The 24864-nt window shown below is 49.7% G+C and overlaps 1 protein-coding gene across 10 annotated transcripts in view; it reads left to right on the forward strand.

Annotated features, from left to right (window-relative positions):
• Positions 1 to 239: 239 nt before the first annotated feature.
• Positions 240 to 24864, forward strand: part of HK1 (hexokinase 1) — a 38749-nt gene continuing 14124 nt past the window's right edge. For 6 of the 10 annotated variants that reach the window (XM_075717248.1, XM_075717251.1, XM_075717256.1 and 3 more), the window contains exons 1-8: positions 240 to 302; positions 7660 to 7822; positions 13243 to 13391; positions 18825 to 18944; positions 21663 to 21758; positions 23004 to 23103; positions 23195 to 23378; positions 23555 to 23710. In XM_075717248.1, coding sequence (XP_075573363.1) covers positions 240 to 302; positions 7660 to 7822; positions 13243 to 13391; positions 18825 to 18944; positions 21663 to 21758; positions 23004 to 23103; positions 23195 to 23378; positions 23555 to 23710 — 1031 coding nt within the window. The remainder of the gene's footprint in view (positions 303 to 7659; positions 7823 to 13242; positions 13392 to 18824; positions 18945 to 21662; positions 21759 to 23003; positions 23104 to 23194; positions 23379 to 23554; positions 23711 to 24864) is intronic. The other 4 variants (XM_075717249.1, XM_075717257.1, XM_075717252.1 and 1 more) reach the window with 4 other exon arrangements.

The raw sequence follows: 24864 nt of genomic DNA on the forward strand, positions 1-24864 counted from the left end.
CAGCCTTGGGGCACTGCCCTCCTCCTCCTCCTCCTCGCCCTGCCTACCCGAAATAACACCGAGAGGGCTTCGTGCCGCCCCGCCGGCACGTCCGGGCGGGGCCGGGGCGGGCCCGGACGGGGGGGAGGAGGAGGAGGAGGAGGAGGAGGAGGAGGAAGGGGAGGTGCTGCGGCGGCGGCGCGGCCATCCCCGGGCGCCGCATCCCTGCGTGCGCGGAGCCGCCCGCTGCAGCCGGCAGGATGATCGCCGCCCAGCTCCTGGCCTACTACTTCACGGAGCTGAAGGAGGATCAGGTCAAAAAGGTAAGATTGACATCCCCCGGGGGGGGGCTGCACCCCCCCCTCCCCAGGCCAGATCGCTTTTTTAAAAAAAAATTTTTTTTTTTTTTCCCCTATTGGTTTTATTGCTTTGTCCCCATAGCGACCCTGCTGTGGGGGAAAGGGGAATAAACCCCTTTTTAAGCCCAGCCAAACGCCCCCCCCCCCCAAAGCATCCCCGGTGGAGAGCGGGGATTCGGGGCGGAGGCCGCCGTGGGTGCTGCAGAGCGGCTTGCTGCTGAGCACGCCGCGGAACGCCAGCCCGGCCAGGTAGGGCAGGAATTGGGGCTTCACCCTGGGGCTTGGGCCATGGCGGGGGTGGTTATCCTTTCGGGCTTTTCGTTGGCGCCAGCATTCCTGGAGAGGGGACTTCCCCTTCTTCCCCAGGGTGCCTGTGGCATCTGTCACTCCAGAGGACGGAGAAGAGCAGCAGCTGTTGAATCAGGTGTCACCGCAGCGTCTGAATTTACAGGAAGCGGTTGTCATTTGTGCTTAAAAAGAAGTATTTCCATGGGCCTCTTTTCCTTCAGCGCTGGGCGATGGCTGCCGTAGGGTCGGTGCAGCCCTGGGATTTAGCAGCGCCCCAGGGAAGCGGGTGCGGAGCACCGGGTAAATACAAACATGGCAGGCGGGTGCCGGCTGAGCACGCTGCAGAGCTGCAGGGAGCGGAGAGCCGGGGGCCCGGGACGCAAATTGGGAAAATAATGGCAAATGCCACCCACCCCTGGCACAGCGCCGGGCTGACGTCAGGAAGCGGAGGCTTCCCCTCTGCCACCTCCTCCAGCCGCGCTGTGTGACCCGCCTAGGCGCGAGGCTGAGCGCCGGCTGAAGGCATCCCTAAAATATTTTTGGGGAAACCTCAGTGACAGCGTTAGCGGGGCTGGTTTGTAGTGGTCTTGGGGCGAGAGGAGAGTGCCCTTTGGGCTGCTGGCTGCACGCGGGGGGACCTCGGCTCTTGCGTGTGGGTGACCCATCCTGCCCCGCTCAAGACACGCTGGCCCGTGCCCGCTCTCTTGGATAAAACCCCAGACAGCACCCCATGTTTTCCACATCTCCTTCCGTGGGTTAGGTCTTTTGCTTTTCCGCCCAGCGGTTCTCGCGAGGAGCTGAAGGCTGCACGCAGCCTGCGGCTGTCTGCATCTTCTGACCCCGCGGACGTGGTTCTCCCTTTTCCCCCGGGCCCCTTATTTTCCTTTTCCTGGGAGACTTGGAAGCGCTGCTGCTGGCACCAGGCATGCATGCCTGGCTAAGGCCTTCTCTGCCTCGCTGTGCCTGTTATATTTAGAAACCCAAGATAAGCACGAGGGTGCACGCCGGCCGGGGAGCCGCAGGCGGGCTGCGTGGGGAAGGCTCGGTGGGAGCGTGCAGGCGGGGGGGGGAAACTCTGTGGTGTTCCTGAGGCTTATTTATTGCAGGCTGGTTTGGCACCGTGAGGCTGCTGTTGGCTGACAGCACGGGAAATCGTTTGGCCAGGGAGCTGTAAAGCGTTCTTACGGATCAGTTTGGTTTTGTCTGAAAAAGCAAATTTAAAAAAAAAAAGCAAAAAAAAAAAAAAAAAAAAAAAAAAGGCTACTGGTTTTGGAGGATGTAAGACATCTTTTCCTGTTTATAGCCTTTTGGAGTGGATATTGAGCCCCCTCGCTTTTGGTTGTCCTGTAGGGAGGGGGTTTTTGCCCCACTGCACTGCTCTGCTGCCCCACAGCCGCTGGCAGCCGGTGGGCTCCGCTCCCTGGTAGCCGGGGGGCCGAAGGGGTTTGTGCTCGGGCATACGTGCCTGCATGGCTTCATTTCAGGTCCCTCCCTCTCCGCTCTGCTTCCGGAAGAGCAGCGCTTGCCGCTGCTGCTACGTGCTTGCGGCCGGGGGCTGCCGGCCAAAGCCTTGCCCCTGCTCGCCGCTCTGCCCCGCGGGGCTCCGGGCCACGGCGGCTGCTGGCCCGCCTCGCTGGTCCATGGCCACCGTGGGCTCAGCGTTGGGTGGCACAGGTGCCAGGTCACCTTGAGGATGCCGCTGCGGGCCACGGGAGGGGCGTGAGGGGGTTAAAAGTAAGGGCGAGGTGAACCTGGGTGTGGATTTGTTACAGGGGGTCTCCAGTGCTCTGAGGCTGAACGTCCTTTTTCCCTTGCCACCCCGTTTCGTCCTTTTTCGGGGTTCCCATCCCTGCTTGGCACCGATGCTTAGCGCTGCCTTTCTACGGTGGGATCCCTGCCCGGGGGCGCAGATGGGGCTGGTGTGCGCTGCTTCCATACTGCTTTTGCTGGATTTTAGATGCTCCATGAAGTTTCAGAGTCTTTTTTTTTTTTTTTTTTTTTTTTCCCTACTTTGCAGTTTCCGGAACGTTTTTCAAGCTGAGTCGTGGCGAGCGGGAGGAATAGGCAGGGTGGATGTGTCGTGTCGAAGATGCGGGTGGCTCATCACGCGTTGGCAGCCCCTGCAAGGGGGCATTTTCCCATGAAACCCCGCGTCCGTGCACTTGCACGTGACCCTGCTGTGCAGGAGCAAGCTGGTGATGTACGACGCCCTGTACCATATAAATAGGCGTGGGGTTTTACTCCAAGCTGGATGAATTATCCAGATGTTTTTGAAAACGTCTGCTCCCTGAGCGTTTGTGATCCTCCAGGGGCAGCAGCTTGAGCTCAGCATCCTCGCTGTGACAGGGCTTTGCACAGCCCGAACCGAGGTCTCGATTTCTTTTAAAAGGCTGACTGCCATCCTCAGGGGCGTGGGCATCGCTGAGCGTCCCTGGCATCCGTGCGTGCAGGGGAGCTTTTGTACAACCGCCTTCGAGCACCTTTGCTTCCAACAGGTTTGTACCTGCAGGAGCTGGCCCCAGCAAAAGGAGCCTCTAGGTGTTGCCTGGTTTCTCTCTGGGAACAGTACCTTTTGGTCGTATTATGTGAGAAGAAAAAAAAAAAAATCTTGCAATCCAAGAGTGTGAGGAGAGAAGAAAAAAAAAAAAAATCTTGCAATCCACGAGTGACATTTAAATGTCATTTAACCTTGAAAAGAACGTGATGGAATGAGGTGTAAAATGTAGCAGCTGGCATAAAAAAAAACCCCTGTAGGGGTGACCTGCCCATATAAAGGCTTTTTAGGAACCAATCTGATAAATTGTAAGTAAGCACAAACAGTTTCAGGCTGTGTCTAAACTACTTGTTTTAACATGCCTTGGCTCCTGATGAATCTTCCTGATGCTGAAAGCAGCATGGAGTGTGATTAGCTCTGCAGAAAAATGTTTACATGCTGAAGGCTTTTCCTGCAAAGGCTGTGTCAGTAAAATAGGTGCTCATGATTTCTGAAATTCTTGCGGGAGTGCTCTGTTCTTGGATACCATTGACTGTTGTCAGTGTCCAGGGAATGAGGCGCGCATTTAAGGAATGGCCCTTAGTGCTGCTCCATTATGCACTTACAATTATTCGCAACTTCCTGCGGAGGCTGCTGCGATGGCTGGATTTTCAGAAACTTCTTTCCCCCCACCCCCGAGTACAAAAAGCATCTTTCCTATGTGACCAAGAAAAATTACGTGCATATGGTTCAGATTATGAAATCCTATTTTTAAAAAAATTGCTTACAGATTCTGTCTGGCTGGGTTTTTTTTTTTTTTGCTTTTTTTCAAGGAACAAAGAAAAAAAGTGATTGAGCTCTTGGAGGGCTCCCATAGTGGCACTCTGGGAAGATGCCCTTCCTGGGGGGGCGGTGAGATGGCAGCTAAATAAAGGAGCGTTTTCGGCTCCTTGTCCACACAACCGCCTGCCTGAAATTGCTCCTGCTCTCCACCATCTCCCGGGAAGGGCTGGCACCCGTCTCCCACGGGAGCCTCAGCAGGGCTGTGTGTCCTGCCGGGTGCTGCTGGCAGCTCCCACCTCTGTCCCTACCAGCTCCTCCGCTGCTTCCCGTCAGATAAGGCTGAGATTTGCTCTCTGATCGGCTTTTATTGCAGGCGGAGCAGGGAGTCATTAAACCTCCATCCCATAATCCAGCCTCCAGCTCTCCCCCCCGCAGTTATTTATGGCTATTTGCTGAGGGTTCTCCCTCGGAGGGCTGCCCGTGCTGCCAGCGCAGCAGAGAAGCGCTTTTTCCCCTTGCAGCTGAGCTGACCAGAATGACTAACCCTTTCCCTGCCTGGGGGAGAAAAAAAAAAAAAAAAGCTTTTTTTTTAAAATTTTTTTATTTTTTTTAGTTTTGGAAACTGTAACACACAGACACGATTTTGTTTCAAACTGAGCTTTAGTCCCCATCTCCCCCGCCTCCCCGCCCCGTGAGTCCCAGCGGTGAAGATGGCCTCGATGCGACGCAACGCGAGGCGCCGCGATGCAGCGCGGGGCGAGGCGAGGCGATGCGATGCGAGGCGATGCTCCCTGCGTGCAGGGGGGTCCAGCCCAATTATGTAAGGGCGCTGGCGGCGCTCATTGGTTTTTCACAGGAGGAAAAAGAGCCCTCCCTCCCGTTTTCCCTCCCTGCTGAGGGTAGCGTAGTGGCAGAGATGGGGGGAATGGGCTTGTCTGGTGGTGCAAACGCCAAAACCTGCATTTACAGTGGGGCTTTTGGGGCGGGGGGAATCCTTCGGCCCTGTTTTTGGGAGGAGGATGCGGCAGCGGACTTTGGAGAGGTGTATTTTGATTGCACGGTGAAGTCTGACTGTGTGAATGATGTGTTAGCGTAGCTTTCGCTGGGAGATTTGGGGAATCGTGCCTCTGATCAGGAGGCGGCAGCATGTGCTGCTGAAAGCTCAGCCTTAAAAGAGGGTTCCCCCCCACCCCTTAGAAGGGAATAACCTCATGCTCTGATATCATGGCTTGACAGTCTCTGCTAAAAAAAAAAAAAAAAAAACAACCAAACTATGGCAGGGTTTGCTGCGGAGGAGAGACCTTCCTGCCCAGCCTGACACCAGCCTCTGCGTCCGTCCGCACGCCGTTTGGCGCTGCAGAGAGGGTGCATCCCACCCAGGTTTTTGTTCATGGAGTGAAATCACACCAGTGGCTGGCTGTGGCTGTCGCTGCGACGGGGCTGTCAGCCCATCGGGGCGGCCCAGGACGCAGCTGGGATGTGGGCTTGCTGCCCTGGGGTCTCCCGTTCGTCCTCTGCAGCGGAGAACCTGGGCTCAGCTCTTCCGCTGTTCAGCTGTACGCCCGCACTGTCGCTTCGCCCGTTTGCGGAGCAAACGTGTGGTATCGTTCTGTTGCGCTGTAACGTCCCCTTAGCATCTATTCGATGACTGTTTTGCTCTTCCTCTGCGAGCGATGGCACCGACCACTTTGCAGCTTGCGCAGCCTCTGGCTGTGGCCCCGGGGTTCAGGCTTGCCTGGCCCCCACCCCAGCCCTGCGGCTCAGGACCAGACCAGGTAGCTGCGTGTCCTGGTTTCGGCTGGGATAGAGTTCATTTTCTTCCTAGTAGCAGGCACAGTGCTGTGTTTTGGATTTAGGATGAGAAGAATGTTGATAACACACTGCTGGTTTAGTTGTTGCTTAGTACTGCTTATGCCAGTCAAGGACTTTTCAGCTTCCCATGCTCTGCCAGGGGCACAAGAAGCTGGGAGGGGGCACAGCCAGAAGAGTTGATCCCAACTGCCCCAAGGGCCATTCCATACCATATGGCGTCATGGGCAGTATAGAAACTGGGGGGGGTTGGCCGGGGAGTAGCGATCGCTGCTCGGGAACTGGCTGGGCATCGGTCGGCGGGTGGTGAGCAATTGCATTGGGCATCACTTGCTTTGTATATTATTATTATCATTATTATATTGTTATTATTATCATTACTTTGACTTTATTTCAATTATTAAACTGTTCTTATCTCACCCCAGGAGTGTTTCTCACTCTCACTGCTCTGATTCTCTCCCCCATCCCACCGGGGCAGGGGGGTGAGGGAGCGGCTGCGTGGTGCTGAGCTGCTGCCTGGGGCCGAACCCCGACGCTGTGCCCAGCGGCGCCGTCCATCCGTGCCGTCCTCCCTCGGCTCTGTAAATGCTTGGTCACGGTGGGAGGGTGTCTGGCTCGGGGAGATACGCTCTGTCTTTGGTGGAGGCCTCGACTACGTGCGGACAGAGCGCTTTCTGCAGGAGCAATTAAATTGGCACTGATTTTACGGTCAGGTTAGGGCTTAATTACGTTTTGATTGCGTGCGTTTCCTTCGCGAATGGCATTATTCATCGCTTCCTGTCTCATAGTCCTCGGTATGTGGAGCGCTTGCATAGATACCTTTCACACGGGGTGTTTTATTGTGGCGTTGGTCCTGTTAGGATATAATGCCAGCTGAGTGACGAGTTGCTCTCAAGGCTTCCAGAGCAGCAAAGGAGACACAGGTGGCCTTGGCACAGAGGTGGCCTGGGGTTTAAAATGAGGCGGCTTTTCCAGTTTTGCTGAGGACAGAAAACATGGGCAGGGTTTTATTTCCTTGGTCCTCCTAAGTTGGAAGCAAAAGTGATCCCAAAGGTGTGGCTTTGGTCTGAGCTGTTTGCAGAACCAAATTTCCAAGGCAGATAATGAAACAAGGCAAGAATAGACTGGCAGCTGAGGTAAAAGGGGTGGGACATGTGCGTTTAGCAAGAACTCCCCAAGGCCAAGTTGTATTTTTGAGGCATCAAAGCATCTCTCGCTCTTCCTGATGCTGAAGATGGGTGTAACGTTATGGAAAGCAGTATTATTGGAACCGCCTCCTTTTTCCAGGGAGGTAAAGCAAGTTCCCGTCTTGGGAAGCCACAAGGGAGAAGTCAACAACTTTTAATTTGATGTTTTATCTCGAGGAGGAAGACACTACCTCCCACGGCCAAGTTCTGCCTCTCCTGACCCTCTGGCTGTGACGGCTTCGGAGTGGGATAGGGAAAATGGTCGGCTACACAGAAATAGTTTCTCAGCCTGAGACGTAGCCCCAAAACCGCTGTGGCAAGTCCTTTGCAATGAAAAGCTTTAAATACAAGGCACCTCTGTGGACTGCAGCGACACCCGCATCACCCCAGCTGGCACAAGGTGCCAAAGGAGGGATTTTTAGCTCCAGCTGTTCAGCTCACGGGCAGTCAGGAGAGCTGAGGAGTGGGGCGAGGGCTGGCGATAGTGGGGCGAGGCTGTGGGCAAACTGGTTTGTGTGGAAAAGAGGAGGCAGGGTGACGTGGGACTGGGTCTGGCCTTGGGAAGGCAGTAGGGTGGGGTGGGCTTCAGCTCCCGTCGGGTCCTAGCACGTGCACATTTTCCTTGATTTTGAGTCAAAAGACAAGGCGTTGTCAGCCTGGCCAGTGCCCCGGGGCCAAGCTGGAGCTACACGCTAGTCTTGCAATTCAAGAGAGCTGTAGCCCTGCTCAGGCACCTCAGGGCAGTCTTTCACTCCATGGTGGTGGTTGTGTTTTTCCCCAGATTGACAAATACCTTTACGCCATGCGGCTCTCAGACGAAACGCTGATAGACATAATGGCTCGCTTCAGGAGAGAGATGAAGAACGGCCTCTCCAGAGATTTTAACCCAACGGCTGCAGTGAAGATGCTTCCTACATTTGTGAGGTCCATTCCTGACGGTTCAGGTAAGGAGCTGAGTATTTGTTTTCCGTATTAAACATGGCGTGCTTCGTGGGAAACCTGTTAGAAATACACCAATGCGCTACCAAGGACAAGAGCAATTTGCTTTCTGGCAAGCCTGGACAACATTTCAAAGACAGCCTCCCCTCTGTGTGCAGGTCTGTTCTCACAGATGCTGGAGGATTTTGCGATTCCTGTGTCAAACCCACTCTGATGCCAATGGAAGAGCCCTTCCTCGCAGTCAGTCCGCTAGCAGTCAGTCCGTTTATGCTGAGATTTGTCTTCCAACAATCAGTACTTCACATAGGAAGATTTTTGATTTATGCAGTTCACACTCATGTGATCTGGAGTCTTAACAAATACAGTGGCTTTTAGTCACTTGCTGTTTGACTCGACAGCTCTTCTCCTCCTTATTTTTTTCCCTAATGGAAGTGTAAACCCTTATATGCTGAATTTGAGTTTCCTGGCATTAGTTTTGCTTTTTGCGGCTACCTCTTGCAGACTGTCTTAGGGCAAGCGCTCAGAACTCAAGGAGGCTGCAGCTCGAAAGCTGCTGCTCTGGTGTACGGAGCTTTTTCCATCCAGATGTGGGACTCGGTTCTTCCATGCTCGCTGTACCTGATGGAAGTGGCACAAAGAGCTATCAGAAACCAAAAAGATGTCATGTTGGTATTTGAGACCAAGATTGCCCCTATCACTTATTTTAGTGTTTATAAAAAAGTAAATACGATTATATAGAACGTATAAATATATTTATAAACAGTATATAATAGTGTTTATTATTTAGTGCTAACACTGGGTTTCCTTCTCATGTAGCATGAGTTGGTTAACTGTATTTTTGTGCCTACCACAGATTATGACCCTGTGTGCAGAAATTGCACGGTTGCAAGAATTGTGTAACACGGTTACCTGTTTCGAAGCTTTTTCTGAGTTAAAATCAAGAGTTTATTGGCTGAAAGAACATGAAGCCTGGTGCTTTGTGTTACTTGGCTCCGTCTGGCAGGTGGAAATCCTTGATAGTTCTGCTTTGCTGTTGCTTTCTGCCACCTTAAGCTTTTTAGCTGAAACATGATTCTCTGTCTAAAAAAAAACCAAAGGGAGAACAAACTTGAATCCGGTGTTTGCCTTAATTTAGCACTACTGGCTGTTATGTTGAAATGTTGTGTTGAAATTCACAGCCTGTTGAGAAAGCCAGAAGCTGCCACGCACAGCTGGGTCATGGGCAGAGGTTTGCAGGTAAGGTGACTTGAGGGCTTTTGTGTGGAATCCCAGCATTTCTACCGACTTTGAAATCCCCATTTTTTTCCTTCACGTGTATTTGAGTTCAGTTGAGTATGGACCTGTCCCCAGTACCTTGCTCCGTCAGGCACAGCAGGTTAGCAAATCTGAGCTGCTTGCAGTGGGTCAAGTAATTTTGCGAATTGTGCCATGGCACAAAGTGGGGAGACTTTGAGATGCAATATGGCACAGGGAAAAGGGGATCTGTGCCCGGTGCCGAGAGGTGGGAGAGATGAATCATAGAATCATGGAATCGTTTAGGTTGGAAAAGACCTTTAAGATCATCCAGTCCAACCATTAACCTACACTACCAAGTCTACTCTAAGCCAATCAAGGGTAGACTAGACTAAACCATGTCCCGAAGTGCCACGTCTGCCCATTTTTTGAACACTTCCAGGGATGGGGACTCCCCCACCTATCTGGGCAGCCTGTTCCAATTCTTGACGACCCTTTCCGTAAAGAAATTTTTCCTAATTTCAAACCTAAACCTCCCCTGGCGCAGCTTAAGCCCATTTCGTCTCATCCTATCGCTAGCTACGTGGGAGAAGAGCCCAACACCCACCTCACTACAACCTCCCTTCAGGGAGTTGTAGAGAGTGATCAGGTCTCCCCTCAGCCTCCTCTTCTCCAGGCTAAGCACCCCCAGTTCCCTCAGCCGCTCCCCACCAGCCCTGTGCTCCAGACCCTTCCCCAGCCTTGTTGCCCTTCTCTGAACATGAACGCTGCATGCTGCTGGGACCGAGCATGAGCCAGAGCAGCGGGTAGCCCTGGTCCGAGCGCATGCGTGTCCGCATGTCCGGGCATCAATTTCAGATCACGTATTCCACACCTACTTAAAAAAGCAACCTTGTGTGTTGCGCGTGGGGTGTTCCGTTCTTGGTCCTGTGCCCATTTGGCTCCTGCCGGCCTCTCCGGGACAGGCGTGCTGCGGGCAGTGTATTTGCAGCACGGATTAGAGCAAGGCACTGCTTTGCCCCGGACAATTTCTGTATGACGTGATAATAATCTGTATATGCGCGTTGCGAGCGTCTCTTTGGACAGCTGTTAGAAATGCCGGCAAACCCATTCCGTTATTTCCCTGGGAAAGGCATGCTCTGACCCCCAGGTATGAGCAGTATTTGGGGTGGGTGGGTGTCATGGCATTTCTTTCCCTGACTCACCTGCGTGTGCCTGCCGTGTCCGGCTCAGCTGTTGCACAGATGCAACCAGGGCGGATGCGCAGCCCGCTTCCCTCTTCCTCCGAAAGGCTCTGGGGGTCCCTGGCGGATGTGTCCGTGTTGCTGTGCCCCAGGCGTGGCTTCGGCAATTTCTGCCTTCAGCTGTCCCTCTGTAAAAGCCAGAGGCTGAAAGCCTGCCCTTTTCTCTGGCCGCCCCTAATTTTACTGCCTTGTAAGCTCTTTCCTCTGAGTCTGATTATTATTATTATGAGAGCTGACTGTTCAGAAAAATACGGTTGTTTAGTTTCAGATCTGTGCTTGTGAACTTTATTAACAAGGAGCTTTTGAATAATAATTTTGCAGACTCTGAAGACATTGTGTTGGCAGAGTATTTTCCTTCATTCAGAGTTGCTTAATTTACGAAAGCCACATGTTTTTTTTGTCCAGAGTGCCCAGAACGGTATCTCAAGCTAATTCAAAATGCTGTCAAAGGATCTTCCTAAATTAATTTACAGCAGGTTTGATCGCATCTTGGCGTTATAAAGCATAGGTTAAATGCTGCTACTTGGGTTCAATTCCTGAAGTCCACTGAAAGAAAACTGCTACTTTGCATACAGAAAGCATTCTAGTTCAGAGTTCTTTTCTCTTTTTAACTGAAAAGGGTAACTCTTAGTAAATTTTACCTTGTGATGAGCTTGATGGTGCTGGAAATCAAACAATGCTAATGTGTTAATTTACTACCAGGGAAGATATTTCTGAAGTGCAGTATTTGTTTGAGGTATGTACCAAGGTGCGTTTAGGCTTGGAAAAGGGCCATCTGGTCCAGTGTTGATTTTTCTGTTATTTATTGGAGGTAATGGCTTGCATTTGACAAATGACACTCATATGATAAAGCTTATTCGGGTATTTGGCTTAATGAGACACTTGCGATAAATGTTTGCTTCCGGCCTTGTTGCCGTGAAGGGGGTTATGAGTTACTGAATTTGTTATGCTGAACCCAATAAAGGGAACTGCATCTACAGTTTGGGTATGTTAATGTTTTAAATGACATTCGTACTGGAGCAAAGTGATGTTTAAAGCCATGCTGTTCAGAAACAGGTAGGGAAACGCTGCAAGATCCGTATTTCGGCAGACTCTGAGTTTGCCCATGTCTTAAGCAGCAAGAAGGAAAAGTTGCATTGCAATGCAGTAAAATCAGGGGGATTTTTAGGAGTTGTGGGCTCCCACTGTTGTTTTGCTACGTTTTTGTGTACAGAGCTTATTGTTCGTTGTGGTTTTCTCGCATGACAGCGTTTTGGTTGCTGTATTACACTGCAGCCTTGGAAAACCGTAAGGGCTTTTGCAGTCTTTGCCTCTCTTAGGCTGTTTCTGCTAGAGGTCCTGCCCGGAGGGATGCCTCCTGCAGCTCATCAGCTTTGCTGAGCGGGAGGGGGCTCCTGGAAGTGGGTGGGGAGATGAGGAGGAGCAGCTCACCAAGCCAGACTTTAGGAGTTTTGATCTGAGATTGGGCAGGGTAATCTCAGAGGCAAGTCTGGGTCTGGAAATCCTCGTGGATAAATTGCATACCTGATATTTTGGTGAGAGCGTGGGGTCGGAAGGCTATGAGAGCTGAGTCGAAGTTTGAGGTGATACATCAAAAGGTACCCGTCTTCCCAACTGCTAGAGGTCTTTCCATGTGGAATTTAGGTAGAAATGGAAAAACAGTGATGTTGGGAATGGCCTCCCCAAAGTCACAGTTCAAAGTTGGAAGGAAGAATGACAGGAGGCCAAAGAGCGCTGCAGGACGGGACTGGCAATGCGCATCGGCGGTGCAGGATGTGGGGGAAGCAGCTCGTCCTGCCTGTGGCATGGGGCGCTTCTGACGCTGCAGAAAGGTACAAATCGATGAGGAAACCAGGATGAAAAAGCGCCGTGCACCTCTGCTTCGCCATCTTCCGAGCAGCCTTGGCGAGCCAGGGATGCCGTGCACAGACACGAACGCTTGCAAAGCGCCTCGGTGATTAGCTGCAGCCCGGAGACGTGCTCCCGTGTGATAAGTTGTGCATGCTGTTTCCCTAAATATTGTCTTTTCGCAGACTTTAACGATCACCGTCTTTGTTTGCTCCCCCGTTGATAAGGCGAGATAGCGCAAGTGGTTCAGTCAAATATATTTGCCTTGCTCTCCAGGGGGTGCTGAAGGTGCCATTCCTCAGATAGCCAGACCACGCGCCTCCGTTGCCTAAATTACACCCTGAAGTCTGTGGGGTTGGGAAGGTAGCGGATTTGGCTTCAGACCTTTGAAATCCAAATCCCTCTCCACCACAGAGGGAGATGGAGGTATCCTAACTCTTGCCTTGGCTCCTGGGGAGTCAGTTAGGAACTCTGTGCAAGGGATCGCAACTTCTGAATCGCAACTCCTGCAGCAGTGCGGAGCTGCCCTGAGATTTTTCAGACTCGTTTTCTCTGACTTATGTTATCTGACTGCAGTTTGCAGTGAATCTCAGCTTCCGGGGGTAAAATAAGTGGTTCCTGCTTTGACTACATCTATGTGTCATTTGTTGACTTTAGAGTAATGCACAATCCAGCCACCATTCGCTGTTATTTTCCAAAATGACCCAGGTTCATTTACAGCAGTGCTCATCAGTGGTCTGGCGTCCTTTCACTTTGCTGTCTCCGTTTTCAACATCTTTTTGGCTTTCTCCCGAGATCTTTGCTCTGCCAGCTTCATCATGAGATCTGGATACACACTGTTCACTGTTAGTCCATTCTTTTTTGATAAATCCTCATTGCAGTTGCCTGTGTATCAATGGTGGCTGGCGTCGCCATCGCACCAACTTCATGTTTAATTGTAGGGAATTGGGTTGGTGCTTCATATGGATGCCCTGCAGCTAGAACTTCCTTGCCATAGGCACTGGCCATTTGCCTATGTGTTATACTTAACAGAGCTTGATTTTTCCCAGATTTGTGTTACATACAATTTTTAATCACTTGTGTCTTTGTTTTCCACATAGAGAAAGGAGATTTCATTGCGCTGGATCTTGGCGGTTCTTATTTCCGAATTCTGCGGGTGAAGGTATCGCATGAAAAAAAGCAGACAGTACAAATGGAAAGCGAAATTTATAACACGCCTGAAGATATCATGCATGGCAGCGGAACACGGGTAAGCACCTCTTCTTTGGGACGTCCCTCTAAAGATTAGCTGCTTTCACGCTGCCATTTTAGAAAAACACCACAAGAACGATCTTAGCATCTTAACAGTCGCACCTGCAGTGTGCACAGACTTGACCACGGCTCTTTGTCGATACAGAAAATAAATAAGCAGTAGTTAGTGTAATAGAGCCTGCATGGGTGCTGCAAATCTGCTGTGATTGTGTGGGAGACTTTTGGCTGAGTTAGGGAAAAAATGGCCTAGAAATAAAAATCCTGACTTTTATAGTAAAGTTACTTTCCATAGGTAGGAATGGACAGCAGGAGAGCAACTTAGTCTTTGTAAGCAGCGAGCATGACCAGCCCTGCAATTGTAATGTTAGATGAGGGATAGAAATACCCATGACAGCCACGTATCTGACCCGGCAGTCTGAGCAACTCAGCATTCGTGAGAAGTACAGGTACATTAGAAGGATTACAGGAAGCTGATAGAATGTTTTGGCACAACTTCAACTTAATTTTTGCTGAATAAATTATAGGGTTTTTTTTTTAGTCTCCCGTGTTCCAAGAGTAGAAAATGTTTGGATTTACTTGGATTTCAAATTGGGTTCCTTTGAAGAATTTATTTTCTTTTTATGATCAGGAAGTGGATTACCATGAATATTTTACTGACAGATTTGTCTCCGTGTCAGTGTAAGACAAAACAGGGAATTTTCGTTGTTGGAAACAGCAAGTGTTTTTGCACTTTTTACTAGAACGAGGTGCTATTTAGGAGCATGAGACCTGCAGGAAACTTATAGCTTGTTTCGGAAGAATAAACAGAAGGAGGAAAAAAAGAAAAATTGTGCAAACAGCATTTCTACCCTTAATATATTTTCTGTAGTCACCTTAATACCCTTAACGTATGTATCTAACAGCTGCTGCTGCGTTCTTATGCAATACTGAGCGTAAGAGGGCAATCATGGCTTGTAAGTAGCACTGCTATAAGCATTGCTGTGATATCTGAAGTGCAGCAATAAAATACCTTTCTTGTAAAGACTTTTCCTAACATTATTACTTTGTTATCTGGCCGAAAAGTCATGCAGCGGCTTTTCCACAGAATGGTTTTGGAGGGGAGCTGAGCTGAGCTGAGCTGCCTGTTGCTGGGGGAGGCAGGGTGGGCTGCCGGGAGGCAGGTTTGGAGCGTGGGGTTGCTTGTCCCTCGAGGGGTGTCGGGAGCTGGAGAGCGACAAGCGGGAGGGCTGCCCGCGCACTCAGGGGAGCGTCTGTCCCGGGGAGGCAAGGCAGGCTGACTTAAGGTGAGATGTGACGGAGACACGATAAAGGTGGTAAGGAGAAGCCAGGAAAGGAGACATCAGGTCTGCATTCTTTCCAGGGCTTTGGCATGTTTATGTTTTAATTTTTAAATATCCAAAGGCCATTTGGGTGTCAGGAACCAGCAGCGTGGAGCTCTGATAGGCTTTGTCATGGCTTTTAAACTGAGAGGCGAGCAAGGCTTCCACTGACCCTGGGGGGACGGTCGCTCCCAGCATTTAAGCACCAGGAGAAGAGGAGGAGAACTGGAAGCATCATCAGAATTGCATCCGGGTTCGAAGTTGTCCCGTGACAATATCCAGCCACGACTGAAATGCTTGCTGTGAGGCTTCACGGGGAAGCATGGCGATGCCCGGGAGGCACGCAGGCAGGTGATGATTTGGTGCTTATGACTGATGCGTATGGTTGAGGTTCTCTGAAATCTCTGAGCCAAATTAGTGGAATACTTGGACTGCACTGCCCATGCGGGGTACGCTACTAATACATTTCTCAACAAGCTGTGCCATTAACTTCAGTGAGTTATAGTCTTAAAGCCTAATACGTAATCAGCTTATTGAAGGGATTGCGATTTGTGGCTTCATGCCTCACTAGCACGGTTCATTTTGATATTTTCTACTTCATTGCGTTCAAACTTCTATTTTTGCCCATCTGTCAGACATGGGCTGACAGCTTTGCCAGCCGGAGACAGTTCCCTGTCAAAGTCAAGGGCGAAACTCTCATTGAATTCAGCAGTGTAATAGCAGGTCTAAAATTTGCAAGAAGCCCGTCTTCCTTGTAAACTCAGTGAACGGGAGCGTTGCCTGAGGCTTGATTTTGGTGTTGCTTTTTGTGTTCTGCCACCACTGGGGGTAGGTTATGGATTTATGGCTGCTCTCCCGATCTGAAGCTGTGGCTTCCTTGCTGCTCAAGTCTTTCCCATTCAGGGGCTTGAGCTTGAGCTCAGATCTTCAGTTGCTTGCCAAAGTCTGCTGGTTGCCAGCCAAATGCATCCTTGTGGAGACTTCTTGGAGCCCAACCTGAGCAGGCAACGTTATGGCCAGAGGAAGTAATGAAGCCTGATATCATTTTGCTCAGTATCTCATGGTTATATCGCTTCAGGTCTACAAAGGTGTAAAATCTGACTGGTCCTTTCATCTTGGCTGTGGCGTTCTCTCTGTCTGTCTCTTTGACCTTTGATGAAATATCAGGCTCACGCTGTTCCCCACCGCACACCTGTGGGCGGACGGGAATTTGGATTTTTCCTCAATCCGCCTGCTATACTTTAATGAAATCCACAGGAACTTTGTAATGTTGCCTCTACTGTCCTGTCAGAATTATTTGGCATTTGTAAGGCTTGGATGTTAGTATGGGCACGGGGCACATACAGATGCTTCCTCGAGTCTCCTTAGGAAAAATCTTACGACCATCAATGGTAGCAGAATTAATAAATGCACCTCTCTTTTCTCCTTTTGAGCAGTGCCTTCCCTCTGTGCTTTACTGAAAACAGTAGCGCGGCCAGACCGTGCGTTACTGACTGGGCGCTGCTGCTGTAGTGTCAAGAATGTGGCTAATACTTAACCGCATTTGCCCGTGCAGGCTGCGGCACGGGTTCCGCTCGCGCGCCCTGCTGCCAGCCCAGAGCCCGAATGACTCGCGGTGCGTCGCTTGCAGCAAGCACGCGCGCTAACTCATGGAGGCGAGCTTCGGCAGGTCGTGCCGGGACTGCATGGGCAAATGCCAGCAGGTGCACGGACTTTCTGGAGCGTGTTGGGAATGCCCGAGGATCTTCTGCAGTCGTACTTAGAAAGCAGGTCACGTCTCTTCTCTATGCGCTCGTGGATCATTGCACGAGAGAGATTTTTGCAGCAACAGCCACAGCCAATATTTCTGCTTCCTGTGCTCTGAATTCCTGAGGGGTTTGAGGTTGGCCACTGGTTATCGTGTGTAATCCTGGGAGCGGCTGAAAGTTTAGTAGGATTGAGTATTTAGCAAGATACTTTCAGATGGAAAGCATAATAAAAACACACGCTCCTGTTATTTCTGTGTTCCTCCTGGAGAAGTTGTCATATTTTGTTACTTAACTATAGTTCTTTTCATAAGTCCTTTTCCTCTCTCCCTTGTCCGGACAGCTGAAAACAGTCTTACAGAAGCGCAGCCGCGTACATTGCTTTCCCATGCTGTTCCACTGTGTGCGCTCAGTGAAATGTCCTTGATTTGCCCAGGACAATGAATGGCAACATTTTCCCTGGGAAACCACTGTACTTCCGCTTAATCAAATCTGACCTCGTTTTAGGAATGGGTTTATGGTGCTCTTTTAAATTGTAACATCACACTCACCACTTCTTGACCTGCTTCGAACGGCAAAACGTTCTTCATTTTTTGTAATTGCTGCAGCCTGTCTGTAGTGCTTTTCCGTCTCTCCGAGGCTCTGTAAATTGTTCTTAATAAAGCTGTGCAGGCTAATTGCAACCAACAGATATCTTCTTGTATTCCCTCCCAATTATCCCCAGTCTTCTGGGCAGTTTTCCTGGCCTCGTCCCACCAATGCTGCAGATAGAGTTGGGTTGGGGTTTGTTTGGTTTTTTTTTTTTTTCAGGGAGTTAAAATGTGAAGCAGAGTTATCTTCTGGGGCAGGCGCCGACTTGTTAGTAGTTTGACATCCATTTGTGGTCTGGGTCAGTTCAAGGCATGTCTGGCTTTTTGGTGCTGGTAGATACAAGCGTGTGTTTTTATTACTTCCATTGCTGGGGCTTGACTTCAGCGTTGAGTGTTGCGATCTACCTGAGCAGCTTTCCAAATAGCTCGGTGTGAGAGGCGTCCCTTGCCTTTGTGCCCACACATTCCCTGGCTGGCGGGGACACCCAGTGCTATTGTCACAGGGTGCCATCGAGGGGCCGTGGAGGCGTCTGGGTGGGGATTGGCACCCATGAGCCTGGTGCAGGCTGCCTGCTTAGGTCAGCGTTTTAAAAAATGTAGAAAAGGTTCCCATTTCAGGTTGTTTCTCAGGGCATGTAAAATACTTAGATGAATTCCCTGGGCTTCCCTTTTTGTTTGTTTGTTGTGCGCTTTAGGAACAGATTTGAGAGATGATGTCTGTCGTGGTTTAGCCCCAGCTCAGCACCACGCAGCCGCTCGCTCACTGCCCTGCCCCGATGGGATGGGGGAGAGAATCGGAGGGGTAAGAGTGAGAAACACTCCTGGGGTGAGATAAGAACAGTTTAATAATTGAAATAAAGTAAAATAGTAATGCTAATAGTAACAGTATAATAATGATAATAATAATAATGATACACGAAGCAAGTGATGCACAATGCAATTGCTCACCACCCGCCGACCGATGCCCAGCCAGTTCCCGAGCAGCGATCGCTACTCCCCCGCCACCCCCCCCCAGTTTCTATACTGCCCATGACGCCATATGGTATGGAATAGCCCTTGGGGCAGGTTGGGTCAACTCTTCTGGCTGTGCCCCCTCCCAGTTTCTTGTGCCCCTGGCAGAGCATGGGAAGCTGAGAAGTCCTTGACTGGCATAAGCAGTACTGAGCAACAACTAAACCATCAGTGTGTTATCAACATTCTTCTCATCCTAAATCCAAAACACAGCACTATGTGAGGTACTAGGAAGAAAATGAACTCTATCCCAGCCGAAACCAGGACATGTCCTTTTGGGTGGCTCCGGCAAAGTGCTGGGTTCTCTGGGTCTCAGCAATGCTTGAGTGGAGCAGGTGTTATCTTCTCTGCATCACTGTAAAAGTGCCCAACCTCTTGTGGGGCTGGATCCCAAATGTTCTTTTGAGGTTCTCCATCCTGTTATTGCAAGGTTAAAAGAACGTTTTTGTTCTCATCAAATGTTAAGTAGAAGGGTTATGGCGGGCTCGAGCCACATGCCGCTTGTTTCAGGAAAAGCGTTTTTATATGGGTGTAAAAGATGCCATGCAGAAGTAGTTGCGTAAAAGGACAATGTATTTCACAATTTATTAATTATTAAGGTGTTAATATACACTGCCTGAGAGTATTTTCGTAGCTATGTCATTTGGAGCAGATATTTTGCCCTTTCCCCTCACCCAGTACAGTTTTCATAAGCAGTTTGAAATATTTTCTCCCTGAAACAGTATCTTTAATCATGGTGGTTTCATACTTTTCATTTTTCTTACAGCTTTTTGATCATGTTGCTGAATGCCTGGGCGACTTTATGGAGAAACAACAAATCAAAGACAAGAAATTACCAGTTGGGTTTACGTTTTCTTTCCCGTGTCGACAATCCAAGCTAGATGAGGTAAGAAGATTGCACAATTTTCTTAATATGCAGAAGAGCTACCATGCTATTAAAACAATGCTATGAAAGCGGTATCCCAGACAGGGCTCATTTTAGGGATAAATGAGTGTTATATTTCACTGTCAGACTTCATGTTTGTGTTTATGTTTCTGTCTGGACGAGCTGGTTAACAGATGACTAAGAAGCATCTGATGTTTTGTACTGCCTCTGCTTGAGCTCCTTAGTATTATGGTTTACCGTGTAAACATGGCAGCAGTTTTTCCTGCCTTCTGTGCAGCCTTTTTCACCTATCCGTGGGGTGTAACTGGGAGGGACCCAGCCCAGCAGCGTTTGCTCAGATTTTGGTGAACTTCACAAGTGCAGACACCGATCCGGACCAGGGTCTCCCTCCTGAGCAGCAGTGCTGAGCCATGCCAGCGGCTGGGTGCTCAGCACTGAGGGCAATCGGGCAGGGCACCTGGAAGCAACGTGCTTTAAAAAAGGATGGAAATACCCAGCGTTGTATGAAGTGACTGATGAGACTCCCATGACAAGGATGCTACGATATTTTCCTGCTTTTGCTCATCATATCACAAATGACTCAGCAGCCTCCTGGTACAGTGTTGCTATGGCAGCGGCGTAGCAAATTAACGCAGGGACGTTAAATCCGCACAAAACGCTAAGAGGTTGCACTGTTAAAGCACAACCTGCTTTTCTAGCTTGCAGGTCTCTAGGTTAGCCTGGTGCAACAGCTCCCCAGATGTTGGTGCTGAGGAGGGCCAGGTGAGGCACAATTTTTATTACGTTTCGTACTTCTTCAGCGATGCTGAGAGCTGAAACCAAGGGTGCTTACTAACTCAGGGTCTGAACATAGTTAAGGAGAGAGCGCTGCCTGTTCCTGCATCCGTTCAGAAGAGATGAGTTGATTTTGGTGCAGCTCTCCAGTCTGGCCATGGGTGCGTGGTAAGGCTCAGGCTACTGACCGCAGCAGAGTCATGCTGGGGGATGCGGCTGTGAAGTTGAGTCGCCCTTGAGAAAATTTGTTTCGCTGCATGATGAAAGGTGCTTGTTTGTGGGTTGGTTTGCTCAAGCCAGCTAGGATGAAATCATGTTTGTGTGGGGCAGGGGCAGGCAAATAGCATGTGGGATGGGTTGGGGACACTTGTAGGGACTTGGAGCTGAGCAGTGGCAGAGTGGAGGAGGGTAGTAAGAGACAAGGGAGGGTGTCTCTTAATGAAAAAAAAAAAACCCAACCCTCTCTGAGAGTTTTTGTGATATTTTGGGTGGTTGAAAAATATGTTTTTCTGGATTCTGCAGGCTAGGTTTGTTCCTGGATCGCTGCTTCTGTGAGGCTGTGCTTGCCAGGGTGCTGTTTTCTTGGGCTTGGTGAGCAGGAGGAGGCAGGGCAGTCCCTGGTTTCTCCAAGGGTGACAAGGTGGCACCGCATGGTTGGGTCCCGCTCAACCCTACTGCCCTCCAAGGCCTCCTCCCTGCTGCCAAGGCCTTGCTGGCAAAGTAAAAAATCCTTCCAGCACAGCGGCTGGTCACGCTGAGGGGAGCTGCTCTTTGCCAGCATGGTTTGACCAGTTTCCTGAATGATAAAATTTAGGTGGAACAAGGAGCCCTTTTGCCCATTTTTCGCCTGTGCCTGCAGAGTGGGCTTTGCCCATGGTTTCCCTGCGCAGCAGCACTGAGCTTTGCTGGGTTTCTTAATGATGCTAAGGAGGGCAGTAGAGTAGCAAAACTTGTGCAAACTGAGTTTGTGGTTTAGTGGTAGGAGAATACCTCCTGGTCTGGAGAGAGCTGCCCTGACCCCTCTGTCCCCTGTGGCTGTCCCAGTTGGGAGGGCGAATGTGCACAAGACACGTGGTTGATTTTTAAGCTGAGATATGGGCAAACATACACCTGGGCAATGGCTGCTTGTGCCTGTAGGCTTCAGCTTTTTTGTTTTTTAGCTTCTTGGGCTCCTGTTGCGATAGATGTGAATATTGTGGTGGGTATGAAAAGCTGAGCTGATTTGAGTCGTCTTTCCTGTTGACTACTGTCAATGCTCTTTTCTTTCTTTTACTATTATTATTTACTTACACACTGAATGCTCTGAATCAGCTCGGCATTATCTGAAGAGAAAAAAAAATCAGATGTAGTCATTACCTTGGGGGATTTGCAGGCTCTTTATGACAGTTTGCAGACGAGGAATTCAATACCAGGATTTCCTTTTGATTCATGCTGTAAGTTGGGGACGTACTTTGCTACATTTCCAGCGTTTTCATTTGCCTCAGCCCATAAACGTGATCCCACAGTGAAACAAGCCTGGACAGCTGGGACTCCAGGCAGCAAATGTGCAGCCGAGTCCTGGACATACAAACATCACATCCCGTCTCTTTAGTCAGTCCCGTGCAGTCAGCTTTTTCTGAAAGCAGTCAATTTCCATGGCCCAAAAGGATTAAATGGTTTTCCAAGAAAAACTGTCGAGGAGTAACAGGGAGAAGAGTGGGCTGAAAATACAAAATGCCAACAAACCCTTTTCTAGCCAGGGAAGGGGAAAACAATTTCCCATCTTTTTCAGCTTCCTGTAACAAGAATCAAAACCCGCCAATTGTCTCAGGTTGGGTTGTTAGGTCATATGAGAAAAGAGACCTGAAGATGCGTTTGAAGTATAAAATCTTGTTTTTAAGGAAAACAAATTAATTTGTGTCTTATGGTGGCGTCCTGTTGAATATTGCTCTCTTGTTTTATCAGGGTATTCTGATAACCTGGACAAAGCGCTTCAAAGCAAGCGGAGTGGAGGGAGCAGATGTCGTGAGGCTGCTTAACAGGGCCATCAAGAAACGTGGGGTAAATTGTACTTCATTCTTTTTTTTTAACTCTGTATCACAGCAAACAGGCATTTTTTTTGTCAGGTACCACCCTTCGTGTCACTGACTTGAGTGCGTGGTCTGAGTGATGGTGTGGCTCTGCTTTCTTGCGTGAAGATGCGCGGTTTTGCCGTTTGCTGGGAAAATGGAGCGACATCAGAGCTGCCGCGTGAAAGCTGTGATTTTCCTCATAGCACAACACCGAGCTGCTGCGTTGCGGTTTGTCGCTGGCAACCTTCAGCAATTTTATCACTCTCCGAAAACTGAGAAAGTGCTGTGTGTCAGTGCCGCAGCTTTTCAGCAATACCGATGCATCCCGTTCTTGAGAAACTGCGTCTCATGGTCTGGGCTCAGCTGAGTTGTGCAACTGCCTTGCTTGGGAGCAGGAGAGGAGCAGAGTTAGAAGCGAAGGGCGATTTCAGGCTCAGTGAGCTGTGTTGCTCCCTGCAGTTTCTCCCTGGTGATTTTATAGAGGGTGAGGGTGACCACGTTGCTGATTTAAACAAATGAAAAGGCACAGAGCATGAGACGGAAAGAATTTGCGTTTGCGTAACACTTCCAGCCAGGTGATACGTTGATTACTCAGCATCCAAATTCATCGGAAACTGGGCAGAATTTGCTCTATTTGGGCAGTTGTGGACTCTTAAGCAAACCTGAGTTTTACTTGGTATCGGGTAGAATAACACCCTGAAGAAGCTGGAGAAGACTGAGTGCGTGTCATTTGGATAGCTTATTTAATTGCATTATTTGCTTATATTTTTGTATTAAAATCTTCACTTGAAATAAAACTCCTAGATCTTTTAAGTGAATTCTATGAGAAATACGTAACGTGGGAATGTTTTCTAGATTGACCCCTCAAGCAACTGCGTCAAATTACTCTGTGATGTTTAACTGCAGAGTCCTCCCTCCCTCATGTATAGCCCTTTTCTTTCCTGCCTAAGGGTGCTTCTGTGAGAGCAGGTCTTTGCTCTCTAGAATTAGGCTACTGCTGTTTTATTGTTTGCCCGGTGCATTAGTCTGCTCTCATTGTCTTCTTGGGTACGTGGGATAGGGAACTGGCAGTCGGAACAGGTGATGCTTAAAAAGGTGAGCTGTGGTATTCAGACAAATTATTTGTCTCCTGTTCCTTGTGAGATTAGTTGATATAAGCAAACCGGTGATAAAACACAAGCAATGTTTTCCAGAGAAGCCATATGGTCCAAGTAATGTGTTGTTCCTCCATCAGGACTACGATGCAGATATCATGGCTGTTGTGAATGACACCGTCGGGACTATGATGACCTGCGGTTTTGATGACCAGCGTTGCGAAGTTGGCTTGATCATTGGTAACGCACATTGCTGCTGCAGCACGCGCGTGGCTTTTCTCCCTTTGCCTGGCCTGTTTGGTTAGCGCCTTCTGATGTCTCTTCCCTAAAGGCACTGGCACCAACGCCTGTTACATGGAGGAGATGCGGCACATCGACCTGGTGGAAGGGGATGAGGGCAGGATGTGCATTAACACGGAGTGGGGGGCCTTTGGAGATGATGGCTCGCTAGAAGACATCAGGACTGAGTTTGATCGAGAGATTGACCGTGGATCCCTTAATCCTGGGAAGCAGCTGTGAGTGAGGCAGTTATTTGTGAGCTTTGCTGCTTTTGTTTTCTCCTCCGTCCTCCCTTTTCCACTTGTGTTATGAATTCAGCAGTTCAGGAAAGCTCGTGCGGTGGCACGGCTGGTTTCTGCCTTCCAGCGTTGCCCGTGGACGGGTGGGTGACTGCTGCTGTCCTCTCCTGCAGGTTTGAGAAGATGGTCAGCGGGCTGTACATGGGGGAGCTGGTAAGGCTCATCCTGGTGAAAATGGCCAAGGAGGGGCTGCTTTTTGAGGGGAGAATCACCCCTGAGCTTCTCACCAAAGGGAAGTTTGAAACGAAGCACGTTTCTGCCATAGAAAAGTGAGTACCTATCCCTTTTTACCGCCTGAGTTTCACAGCGGCTCTGAATGTTAATTTTCCAGCATCTCTTTTTGCTTTGTGGGGAGATGTGCTGCATTCGGGGTGGCTGCCATCCTCCAGCGCAAGTGCAGAGCTGGCACGTGGGGACCCCTTGCAAGACAGTCTGTGCCCTCCTCCCCAAGATTTCTCCCTTTTTCTGTGTTGGGAGGAACTATGAAAGCCTACCAGTCTGTGCAGCTACAGGGTATGCGCTGTGCTACCTCTTGCTTGCAAAAACTGAGGAGCTGCTACCCTGCAGCTAAACACGGGAGTGAACTGGCTTAGTGCCGCCTAGCAAATACTTGTGTTGCTCCTTGCTGTATCCACGGGATCGCTGGGCAGAAAGAAAACAAGCGTGACAAGGCAGAGCATTCAGTCTCGTAGGCAGTGCCGGGTGCTCCGTGGCGACCTCTGAGCTATGCGCCAGTTGGTTTCTTATGGTGTCATCACCCCTTTGGTCAGTACTTGCTGGCTCTTCCCCCTGCGTTTTTAGAATTCACATCACTGGGATGGTTTGTACTGTAGTCATTGGGCCGGCTTTTCTTTTCAAAGTGCTGCTGATTTCGGTGCACATGCATAGAGGTACTGTTGACTGTGAGTGCAGCGCCAAGGGAACAGCCGGTAACTTCTGCAGTGCCTGCTGCCCCTGCCCCATTTTGCTGCTGTCCCTGCAGACCGTCTTATCTGAACAGCTTTCTATTAAACATGTGTGTTCATTCATCGTAACCACAGAGCTCCGTGTAGTGGACCAATGTAATGTTGAACAACAAGGAGAAAAATGCAGTTATTGAGAAATTCAGTTATTAAGAGCAAAATTTGCCCTGGAATCCCACCTCACTCCCTGAAGAGCACTTTGGTTATAAGTAGGGGGCACATCCCTGTGCAGCTTCAAATTTCTAGCTGATGCTAGCAAGATGCAAGAGCCCTTAAAAAGATGTATGGAGTGCAGTTAGTAATGACAAGATACGCTCCTTGTGTTTTTGTCTGGGAAATGACCAATGGACGTGGATAGGTTTTGCCAGAAACTTTGCGCTCAGGCTGGGTGTTAATGTGGGAAAATGCAGGGCAAGAGGCAGAAATTCAGTGAGGTTGTAAAAGTCTGAAAAGAGACCCAT

The sequence above is a fragment of the Pelecanus crispus genome, chromosome 10 (assembly GCF_030463565.1).
Source record: "Pelecanus crispus isolate bPelCri1 chromosome 10, bPelCri1.pri, whole genome shotgun sequence".
NCBI lineage: Eukaryota > Metazoa > Chordata > Aves > Pelecaniformes > Pelecanidae > Pelecanus > Pelecanus crispus.